We start from the raw sequence: 12561 nt of genomic DNA on the forward strand, positions 1-12561 counted from the left end.
TTTATAAACGATTGAAAATAATTTATTTTTGATTGTCATTTGTACTAGATTTTTGATTCCATTAGGCATTCAATAAAGCAATAACCAGATAATAAAGGATTTTTATTTTGTATGAAATATTTAGTTCAATAAGGGCTTTAATGTAGAAAAATTTACTATTTCATTAACCCTCTATATGAAATTGGTATAAGATTCAAAAGCAAAATGCAGGGAAGGTAGTTTGTACTGCTTTCTTTTGTGTCTTCACATAAAATTGTTAAATACGCCAATAAAACCTTAATTAATATTTAAAATTCGTATGTTTTTGTTATCAGAACTGATTTTAGATCTTCCTCAAGTAATCCTTTGTGTATCTACGTAAACTAAAAAATTCAGAAAACCGTTGTACAAAATGAAAAAAGATACAACAGTTTAAATTTTTGTTATATTTTGTAAGACTTCTCTTACATCTACAAGAATCAATTAACAGTTTATACACTACTGAAAGTGCAAAAATACCCTCTTTCCGACAACATAAAGGTCTTGTTTGTTGACTAATTAGATATAAAGTTATAGCCCGATAATGGATCAACCAATGACAGGGGGTAACGGACGCGACAAATTTTAGACACCAATAAAATATGTTACCCGAACTTTCCGGAAAAATTTATTTTATTTTTGTAAATAAGTACACATGACTATTTACACTGCAGAAGAATAACACACACTTCCCAGTGAGATGTGGGTGCGTCACCCTGGTTTTTCTTCGGTCTGTATATTGTAAACTCTTACTTATACAGAAACACCCTCGCCATTCGCGATGTGACTTCTCCTTTCGGTGTCTCCACATGACACCATCCATTTATTCAACTGGCCCAGCCTTATTTTTTAAACGGTTTTATTTTGCTTGACTTGGCCGGCCGTTGTGAACGAATTTTGTAATTAAAATTTAAGTAACTTCCCGATAAGCTGCAAGCTTGAAACTTGGAATATAGTTCAGCACCTGATGACAATGCAATAATAAGATTAAAAAACTCCGATAGGTGGCGCATGGATCGAAATATTTCAAAAAAATCGTATTCATTTTTCGATTTGGCTCATATTTGGAATACATGAATAGAAAGCGACCTATGAAAAAAATCGCCGCTAGGTGGCGCAATGATCGAGATATTAAAGAAATCGTATTTGTGGTCCGATTTGGCTCATATTTGGAACACATTACATACAATAATAAAAAGCGGCCTATGAAAAAAATCGCCGCTAGGTGCCGTAAGTATCGAGATATTAAAAAAAAATCATATTTGTGCTCCGATTAGAATGAATAGAAAGCGACATATGAAAAACTCGCCGCCAGGTGGCGCAAGAATCGAGATATTAAAAAAATCGTATTTGTTGCCCGGCTGTTGCTGGGCAATCAAGCATAAAGTGATTTGATGATTCCCCCTCATCATCCTCCATACAGCTGCAGCAGGATGGATTTCCAGTATATTGAGACGTACCGCATGGATACCCATGGGACAGTGCCCTCTCAAAACGCCAATGACCATTGATAGGTGAGACTTAGTGAACCCAAGTACTTCGGCAGACCTCCTGCCATCCACTTTCGGCCAGAAAGATCTTGCTACCCTGCAAGAGGTGGTGTCCGCCCAACGTTGAATCGAGGCCCAGCTCTGGAGGAGCAAACCACAGGTGGCCAGTGGAATCCCGAGATTCCTACAGCCAACTTTATTCTGTTCAGTTGTACCGATGAGGCCTAAGAGACCCACTTAACAGTTTCCCGGAATATCACTATGGCCCGGGACCCAGATAATCTTAATTATAAAATAGTTCGATACAATCGCAAGCGAGGTCAGGCACTCCCAGAACACCCTCGATCTCACTGTAGTTGAACTCAAGGCCTTGATAGCCGCTTGGCTATCAGAGTAGATGTTGAATTCCCTAACCAATGGTTAGTAACCATAGTAACACTGGATAGCATTTTATCCACCGCATCCTTAATAGCAGCAACTTCCGCTTGGAATACACTGCAGTGATCAGCCAACTTAAACTTGCGGCTTACATTTAACTCTTGACAAAAGACCCCCCCCCCCATCAACCTTTCCGGCCAACTTCGACCCATCCGTGAACAAGTTAACCGGTCCCCTGCGCCAGATGAACCCTCTTCCCCATTCCTCTCGGGGGAATGACTGGGGTGAAGGTTGTATAGGGACCAATTATCGGCATACAATAGTCCGTCCTGTCCGGGATAAAGTCGAACATAGTAAGAAGGCTAGAGTGTCCGAAGTCAGAAAGCCCATAGGCCATATCACGAAGCCTGACCAACGACCGGGCCGCGGCTGCCTTTCCCGCAATATCTACTGGATGTATGTATGTTGAGCATGACATTCAGTGCCAAGGTAGGTTTTGTTCTGAGAGCGCTACTGATACCGATCAGCGCCGTCCGTTGCACTGACACTAACATTTTGGAGGTGCCCGCCGTGCCCAGTGCTTTCCACCAGATCAGCACCCCATAGAGTAGAATCGGTTTGACCACCATTTCATAAAGCCAGTGTACTACTCCTGGCGAGAGTCTCCATCTCTTTCCGATAGCCCCCTGCAGCAGTACAAGGCAACCGCGGCCTTCCTGGCCATATCTTCCACATTGGGTCTCCAGGACAGTTTATTTTTCAAAACAATCCCCAAATATTTAACCCTATCAGAAAGTACCAACGGTACCCCTCCAATCGAGGGAGTTCTGAAATCGGCCGTCTTATATCTACTTGTAGAAAGAACCATTTCCATTTTTCCCGGGTTGACCGCCAAACCACATGATTCAGCCCACCTAGCCACAGTTTCCAGGTAGCCCTGCAGAACATCGCGCAGGGTGCCCAGAAATTTGCCTCTGACTAGGATAGCGAGGTCATCTGCATAGGCAACTACCCGACAGCCATTGGCTTCCAGCTCTACAAGAAGCTCGTTGATTACCACAACCCAGAGCAGAGGAGATAGGGCACTCCCCTGTGGCGTGCCCCTGCACACCTTCCTCTAAATTATGGCCCTTCCCCACTTCGCTGCAACAATTCTGCTGCATAGAAGTTTGCTAATAAATTCAACCAGCGCCGCCTCGACTCCTAAATCCACCAGAGCTCTTTCGATTACCCCCGGTAAGACATTGTTAAAAGCCCCCTCGATGTCTAGAAAGGCACCCAGAGCAAACACTTTGTGTTCGAGGGACCCCTCTATTTGCTTTACAATCGTATGGAGAGCCGTTTGCGTCGATCTTCCCTTGCAGTAGGCGAAGATCCCTGCGCAACTGGGACATCGGGTAAATGATTGTCCAGTAAAAGCTTTAGGGACTCCTCGCTACTCATCGACCAGTCCCCACCATCATCTCTCAGATACTCAGAGGAGCGGGATTCCTAGAGAGTATTTTTCTAAGCTTCGCGGATTCATTTCAGCCTTCTACGTTTTCGCAGAAGCTTCGCTATGAATTTCGCTTGGCTATCCTTATTTCATATTTATAAATCCCCAGATTCGCCTTATAGAGCTTCCAGTCCGAGGGTAATTTACTCCTCCTGGCTCTGTTGAAGAGCCGCCTACTGGACGCTCTTAGGTCGTCAAGAGAATCAGATCACCAGGGCGGCTTGCCCTTCCCACTGTAAATTCTCAACGGACAGGACAGTTTAAAGGCGCATTGCTTGCCGAGGTGAAGTTTTCCACCAGAACGTCTATCTAAGATTCGGACAGGTTCGAACTAACGGTGGGCGCCGCAGGCAATAGCTCTCCCAGCTTCCTACAATACAAGTCCCAGTTTAGTACTTTTAGGGTTCCTAAAAGATATTTTACCGGGACGTTCTTCGTTCACCGAGAACTGAATATATCGGTGATCAGAGAAGGTGTCCTCGTTGAGAACTCTCTAGCCAGATATCCGATTTTCCAGTTCTCTACTAACCCTCCTCCCTTACCGCAGTAATAAAAGTCGGGTCATTCCCCCTATTACATAAACAAAGTCCCTCATCTACAATAAAAGTAAATAAAGACTCACCTCTGGTGTTCGTATCCGAGCTACCCCAGATGATATGCTGGCCATTAGTGTCGGCACCTATGATCATGCCAACACCTCTCCGCCTCGCGGTGAGTCCCCATGGGGCATGTACGCCGAGACCTCCCATATTTCGTTACTGCCTCACTCGAGGCAGACCGTGGTTACGCCAGCATTGCTGAAATAAGAGAGAATAAAAGCTATAAATTTCTTTTTAACAAGCACACAGGATCTAGCCATGCATTTCACCAAAGCTTGGGAGAGTGATATTAAAAATCAAAAAACCATTATGGCCGCTGGGAAAAGAGAATGGTTTAACTTCTAATGGTTTTATCATGGTTGCTAGTGCTGCTTTGGAATAGCAAATACATTGGTTTAAAATGAAAAATATTGAAATTTTATGCTTAAAGCTTAGACATATACATTAGACTTGGTCTGTTTATTAACCGATATAGCGCCATTGTTTCTTCATAGGACTACGCATACCCAAAAAAATAATTTTGGAGCCTGCGAAATTTCATATTTTTTTTTAATTTTTTTCGACTTTGATTTTTAAGGTTTTTTTCATGACCTACTAAAAAAAATTTCATTTGATTGTAAAATTTTCATGTAAAACCCTGTCCGACCCAAAAATGTCCGCTAAAAACAAATTTTTTTTTTCAAGAAACTGTTATCGCCAACGTTTTTAGCGAACAGTTTTGGGTCGGACAAGGGCATACATATGAAAATTTTTTTAGTAGGTCATGAAAAAACCCTTAAAAATCAATGTCGAAAAAAGTACAAAAAATGAAATTTCGCAGGCTCGAAAATTATTTTTTTGGGTATGCGTAGTCGACCTTTTTTTTTAGCCTAAATCTTATCGAAAAATCGATGGCGCGATATCGGTTAAATTTCGTCCATACAAATCGGCCCAACCTAATATACATATCAACAATCGAGTAATCGTACAGCAGCGATTATTCGACTAATCGACGCTGTACTATTCCATTTTAATGAAACGAATTCTGGAAATCGAATTTAAGAGCATTGGAATAATTCGAATAATCGCATATCACGAGCTCTATTTCTCTCATATTTTCTAATCTTTTATCTTTTTCCTTTCTTTTTCAGATACTGAAAATATTAGATTCGTGTTTGCAGCTGTTAAGGATACAATCCTTCAATCAAATCTGAAGGAATATAATTTGGTCTGAAGTGTATTCAGATGTACGGACAATTTTTGTGATTTTATTATATTCATGATTCCTTTTTCGTATAAAAATTAAGTAAGAGAAAATAGTGGTGAAAAATTTTCATATTGGGCTAAATTAAATTAAAAAAATATATATATATATATATATATATAAATGTGTAAAACAAATTAGACAAACAAATGGCGCGCAAAATTGCGAGGAATATGAAAATTAAACTAACAATTATTCAAAAGAAAATTTTATAACGCAAAATAAAAATTTAAAATATAAAATAATAGTAAAAATATGCATTATGTAATTAAAATACATTTTAAGTAAAATCATTACCAGCATACGAAAAAAACCAAAAATAAAATGAAGAACTTTGTTAAATGAAACGGCAATCAGACGCAAGATAGAAATGTAGGTAATAAAGAAAAATTTTAATTGTATCCGAATATGCTGGGTGAACTATACATATGTACATATACTTATGTACGTATGTATACAGATAATGCATAGTAAATACCTAAGAGGAGTGAAAATATTAGTTAAACAAATTTTATGATTTTTGTTTTAAAAAAAGAAGCATGGAATCATGCGGGAAAGCGATGAAATTCAAAAAAAAAAGGTTTTACAAAATACATTCATACAAACATAGCTATCAATTCAAATAAAAGAACGTATGCATGCAGTCATAATAAATAAATGAAAAACAAAATAAGAAATATTTAATAATACTACATAATACACATACATACATAAATGTAATTACGAATACATATATACATACTACATATATAATTTGTACATGTATTAATGAAGTGAACCATTAGACGTAAACAGAAAAATAAAATAAAATTAAATACAACAAATAAAACAAGATAAATAAATGCTAACTGAAAAAAATGTGTAATTGACAAATTCCAGCAGAATTTCAAAACAAAAAGAACCAAGCTTAACATGATCGACCAAGCGGGAAAGGCGTGGGTTCAAGCGCGGGGATGTAAAGTGTCAAAGATTATGTGTAGGTCTCACAACCTTAGACTAACAAAGTTGCTTCTATCATTAAAAAGAGAGGACTGTAGACTCATGACGGGTATTCTGACTGGACACTGCCTTCTGGCGTCACATGCCTTTAAATTAGGCTTGGTCAGTGATAGCAGATGTAGGAAGTGCGTTTTGGAGGAGGAAATGATCGAGCACATTCTGTGCTCGTGGCCTGCACTTGCCAGGCTAAGACTCCAGCTATTAGGAGTTATACAGCTGTCAGATCTAGAAGCAGCAAGTAGCTTAAGTCCTAGGAAGCTTCTAGTATTTGCCAAGAGGACGGAGTTATTTTATAACATAGGTCCTGGTTTTTAATAGGGGTTTTCAGTTTGGTCGTTAAAACAAACTTCTGGTAACACTACGGACTCAATCAGTCTATGCGAGGTCCTCATGGACCGGCCAGTTCAACCTAACCTAAGCCTGACTTGCAACAAATCGAATTTGGAGAAGTGATAGCAAGGCGAATTCAAATACCATTCGTCTTACAGAAGAATGTCCAATCTAAACAAAATACACGTACCATAACGCATGCCTTTGCATTAACCAAAACGAGTAGGGAGAAGTAAGACCAAGACGAATAAGCACTCAATTCGCCGTTACAAGTCTTCACGTTGTCACGAACCCAAGCGAAGCTATATAAGTGAAGGAAGGCGAATTCAACCAATTCGCCGTGCAGAAGAATGTAAAGGCAAAGCGAATTTCGGCCCAATTCACCGTAAGCCAGAAACAAAATGCACATAACATCAAGCATGTTTAGGCATGGACCAGAGCGAATTTAGAGAAGTAAAAACAAGAAAAAATGTATTTAAAGAAAATGCATATGCCAACAAGCTGTCATGGAGCAGTAGCCCGTTTCTGTATCCTTGCGATGCGAATTATATCGCAAAATGCAATCCTGATTCATGGTTATCGCAAGGTAGTGTTTCTGTATGAGTGGTGAGTATGTATTTTCGATATTTCTTGCGATATTCATATCACAATTCCAAAGGTCGTGATAGTATACATATGTACGTTAAAAAGAAAATGTGTGAAACTCGTTTGTTTGTAACTGATTTGAATTTTTTATTTTCTAATTAATTTTTTTATTTTATAGAAAAAACCAGAAGTGGAAAATTTTCAAAAAAATCAGAAGGTGAAACTGGTGGAAATTATGAAGACCAATAAAAAAGTGGCAATGGGGACTTTTAGCGGTCCCAATAGTCCCTCCCTGAGCCGCAGTGTTTGCGAAGCCGTTGCTCTTGAGCTAAATGCGGTGGGGGGAGCACGATCACAAAATAACAATTTGTATGACTTAATTTTTGTTATTATACCTTTTTCGCTATTGATGACAGATCCTATGTTCCATCGATATGATAAAAACTCACCGCTATTATATCGCAAGGTGAATTGAGTGTGTTACAGAAACACTTTGCATATCGAAAGTGATACGAGCCTTGCGATAGCAAATCGTTCGTTATTATAACGAATGGTTACAGAAACGGGCTACAGGACAGGAGTGATATCAAAGTGAAGCGGACCCAATTAGTTATAAAACAGAATGTCAACTGAAAAAAAAAACTTTACAAAGTTTTATTCACATTCTCTGGTACTATATTATATATTTAATAAGTAGCTAATGACAAGCCCTCACTTTGTACTAAATTTTCCGTGGTATGGACCAAAGAAAATCTGCAGAAGTGATAGTAAAGCGAATTCATATGAATCTCATTTCATTTTCGCATGGTAAACAGTTAAATGAAAGGAAAATTTTACTAATAAGACACCAACAAGGCGTATGTATTGTAACGAATTTAGTGCAATTCCCCTTATTTGCAATCTTCTGCCAACGTTCGTATCGCTATACTGTTGAATAAATAACTCTTTGCAACGAATAGCTTGCTTAATAACCAAACTGATTGATAGCTCAAATGAAACTAATTTCTCGCCTCTACTGTCGCGCCTTTTATACTTTTTGATTTCTCATTGCATACTTCTAGGCTTTTCCATTCCAGAACTTACTAGTTAGTTATCAGTTACAAAATCGCCAGCCACAACTACGTTTATAACTTCTCATTTGAGTAATACTTGCACAAATTATTGTCCTCTCTTGTGACAACTCAGATAAGATATATGCATGTGTTTGTGCATTGCTTCTCCGCTGCTACTATACGTACATATGTGTAGACGCAATTATTGATTCGTTTATGTAGATACATAATGATTGAATTATTGATGTGAATTCACGTTACTGCTTAGCATCAGCCTAGAGATGGCAGTACCCCTTAGTGTTGCTAATATTCGTAACACTGCCCTCCACCTAAGTCTGATCGTCCCGATCAGACAAATCTCTCGATCTAAACGATGCTAGCCTCTCCAAATGAACCACTTTCATTTCGGTTCGTGGTTTGCCAATGGTTTGTATGCGGTACACTACATCGTTGATCCGTTTTACAATTTTGTATGGGCCTTCCCAGTTACACTGCAATTTCGGGGACAAACCTGTTTTCCGTTGTGGGTTATATAGCAGCACCAAATCTCCTTCCTGAAACCCTTCCGAATTAATTGCTTTATCGTACCTCGCTTTCATCTTGTCACTCATAATCTTTGCTCGTTGCCTTACCAGATCGTGTATCTCTCTCAGCTCTTCTTCCAAGACACCAGTGGATTTCTTGACATAACTCCGCATCGGCATCTATCCCATACTTCAAATCAGCCGGCAGTCGAAGGTCATTGCCAAAAATTACCTTTGCGGGAGTTTGGCCCTTTGTCTCATGTACTGCCGATCGGTAGGCCATCAAGAATAATGATATGTGTGTATCCCAGTCCTTATGGTACTTGTCTACTACTTTCCTTAAATGCTCCTCCAACGTTCTATTGAAACGTTCCACCACATGCAATGCAGTTGTACGTGTTTTCCGAATGCCCAACTTCTTGCAAATTTCTTGGAACACAGCTGATACAAAATTCCTGCCTTGGTCAGAATGTAACTCCATTGGTACACCACACCTTGCAATCCATTCGTTTGTAACCACTTCTGCTACTGTTTCTGCTTCTTGGTTTGGGATTGGGTATACCTCTGGCCATTTACTGAAATAATCCATAACCACCAGTACGTATTTGTTTCCGCGGTTGCTAGTAGGAAATGGACCTGCGACAATCATGGCGATCCTTTCAAATGGTGAACCTGAAATATACTGCTTCATCTGGCCATGACTTCGTGTTTTGGGCCCTTTCGCTCTGTTGCATACCTCGCAGTTGGCAATCCACTCGGTGACCGACTGACGGCAACCAACCCAATAGAATCTCTGCTTAATTTTCTCGAGCGTCTTTGTGATTCCAAGATGACCTCCACTTGGACCATTATGCAGCTCGCTGAGCACGTCTGGAATCCTCTTTCTGGGAACAACTATCAGTTTCTTCTTGCATTGACCATCCTCACTCTCCCATACTCGATGAAGGCAACCGGATATCAATTCTAAACTGTTCCACTGTGCCCAGTATGACTTCGCAATGGGACTCTCTGCTAGCATCTCTTCTCTGCTTGGTCTTTCGTTTCGTTCGAGCCCTTGCATAACATGTGACAGCCGGACATCTATAATGTCTTCTTTAGCCTCGGCCCTTGAACAGTGCTTGCCGCTTCCCAAGGCAGTCGGTTCTATGTACCGGAGCGACTCGGGATTTTTCCCGACCAAGGACTGTCATTTCAGTGTGACCCCATTTAATTTGTTTCGTCTCTCCCACAAATTGTCATCCTCCCAGCAGCTCCTTGCAGCAGGACTGCTCGATATTCTCTTACTCCGGGAAGGCATCGAATCCAATCCGGGTCCGTCTCCTGACCCCGGTCCTGAGAAATGGTTCTGCTGCATCTGCCGGAAAAGAATCTTTTTAGGACGGTCATACTCTGTTCAGTGTGTCTCGTGCAAGGGATGGTTGCACCGGACAGGTTGTTCTGGGCTTGATCCCAAAACCCGACGTCCACGTAACTTTTATAAATCTTTTGTGGCTCCTTGCTGTTCACGCCCAAGGGCGTCCCGTAGTCTACGCCTAAGCGCCCCAACTACCTTCCAGCAGCCCCGCTGCTCAGCAAGCCACAAGTACCCGCTGCTGCTCGCGCCCCACGGCGCCAACAACTCAAACAGCTGATACCACTCATAACTACTACCTTCGTAGTAGAGTTGGTAGCAATGCTGAGCATCAGCCCCTGCCCCCGTCTTCTCCCCCCTCTTTGTCGGCAGCAATCGTGCAGGTCAGGGAAACAGACTCTTAGTCCCTACCTCCGTTTGCGCCGTCTGCCAGCACAGAATATATAGGTTTGCGACATCCGCCCAATGCAGCTCCTGCCTTGGGTGGTGCCACTTTCCTAGATGTATCGGTCTCCGCGACGGCAACCCCCCGACGGGTTTCATCGCGCCATGTTGCCAGGTCGCGAACCCAAATCATCCGGGTACCCCAATGCTTGCCCAAGGACGCCCAGTCCCAGGGCCACAACAGCGATTGCGTCCTGGCCTTCCACAACCCAGGCGTAGTCACCCGTCACTTACCCCCAGAGTGGCGGCGTCTCCCCTTATGCACTTCAGAATTCTGCAGTTAAACTGTAATGGACTAACTGGGAAGATTACGGAGATAGTCGATTTCATGAAGCGGCACAACATCCGCATTGCTGCGATTCAAGAGACTAAACTCACAGCAAGATCTGCATTACAGACCTGCTCTGGGTATAATGTCCACAGGAAAGACCGCGCGAGCGGAAATGGAGGCGGCCTCGCGTTTATCATACACCACTCTGTGCAATATTATATATTTGATCCTGGCATCGACCGGGGCACCTGTTGCCCCAGTGGATACCGCCCTAATATCAGGGCCTTACTCACTGGCAACAATCGCATTATCTTAGGCGATTTCAATGCCCATAATGATCTATGGCATTCAAACTTGCGGGCGGACAGTAGGGGTGAGATGTTGGCGGATCAAATAGAAGAAACGACGTTCTGCACAATAAACGGAGACGCCCCCACACGTATGGTAGGAAGCTGTCACAGCTCGCCATATATCTCAATCGTGAGCGCAGAACTCGTAAACTGCGTCAACTGGCAGCCGATGATAGCATTGTCATCCGACCACCTGCCCATACTTATTTCGCTCGAGCGTACCGCCGACTTCATCGTCACTGAAAAACGCACTTTCATAAACTTCAAAAAAGGAAAGTGGGAAGAATATAAATTCTTTACAGACAACCGCTTTGCTGCCCTCCCTATCCCGACTGATGCCCGCCAAGGGGAGCGTGCCTTCCGTAAGGTCATTGAATCCGCCTCGGCACATTTCATTTCCGCCGGGAGAATTCCCGAAATCTGGCCCCACTTCCCGGCGGAGGCTGCAAACTTAGCGAGAGAACGTGACCTTATAAGACAGCTTGATCCAGGCGACCCCCAAATAAGGGATATAAACCAACGCATCAGATTGCTTGTGGATGAACACAAGCGGGCGAAATGGGAGGAGCACCTAAGAGGTTGTAACCTCTCTACCGGTGTGGGTAAACTTTGGTCCACCGTAAAGTCCCTATCGAATCCGACTAAGCACAAAGACAAAGTTTCCATCGCCTTTGGCGACAAAGTGCTGTCGGACGCGAAAAAATACGCGAGCGCTTTCTGCCGACAATATATAATGCATCCTACGGTCGACAAAGATAGACGGAGAGCCAATAGACACGCACATAAACACAAATTCAGCGCGTCACCAATCACCATCACCGCTAAAGAGGTTGAGGACGCCATTGGTGGTGCTAAACCATCCAAAGCAGTGGGCCCAGACGGCATAGCCATGCCGATGCTTAAAAGCCTATGGAAAGAGGGTTTCAACAATTTAGCGCATGTCTTCAACCTGTCTCTTTCCACCTTTGTCATACCCGAGAAATGGAAAATGGCCAAGGTGGTCCCGCTACTAAAGCCTGGGAAACCAGCTAACATAGGTGAGTCGTATCGCCCGATATCTCTCCTATCGCCAGTGGCAAAGACGCTTGAAGCCATTTTGCTCCCTTATTTCCAAGCAAATTTGCAGCTAGCCCCTCATCAGCATGGCTTCAGAAAACTCCATAGCACTACCACCGCGCTAAATGCCATTAGCACCCAGATAAATTGCGGTTTAAGTCAATACCCCCACCATAGAACAGTACTCGTAGCGCTAGACCTATCAAAAGCTTTTGATACGGTCAACCATGGCTCGTTACTGCAAGACCTGGAAGGGTCTACCCTTCCCCCATATCTTAAAAGGTGGACCGCAAATTATCTGGGTGGTCGGCAGGCATCGGTGCAATTTAGAAACGAAACATCAAAACCAAGGAGAATTAAACAAGGGGTGCCACAG

At 42.2% G+C, this 12561-nt stretch overlaps 1 protein-coding gene across 10 annotated transcripts in view; it reads left to right on the forward strand.

Moving 5' to 3' along the window:
• LOC137244858 (G protein alpha q subunit) overlaps positions 1 to 6065 on the forward strand; it is a 99017-nt gene extending 92952 nt beyond the window's left edge. For all 10 annotated transcript variants that reach the window (XM_067774503.1, XM_067774505.1, XM_067774509.1 and 7 more), the window contains one exon: positions 5111 to 6065. In XM_067774503.1, coding sequence (XP_067630604.1) covers positions 5111 to 5193 — 83 coding nt within the window. In that variant the 3' untranslated portion in view covers positions 5194 to 6065. The remainder of the gene's footprint in view (positions 1 to 5110) is intronic.
• The last annotated feature ends 6496 nt before the right edge of the window (positions 6066 to 12561 follow it).

This window comes from Eurosta solidaginis, chromosome 3 (assembly GCF_040869045.1).
Source record: "Eurosta solidaginis isolate ZX-2024a chromosome 3, ASM4086904v1, whole genome shotgun sequence".
NCBI lineage: Eukaryota > Metazoa > Arthropoda > Insecta > Diptera > Tephritidae > Eurosta > Eurosta solidaginis.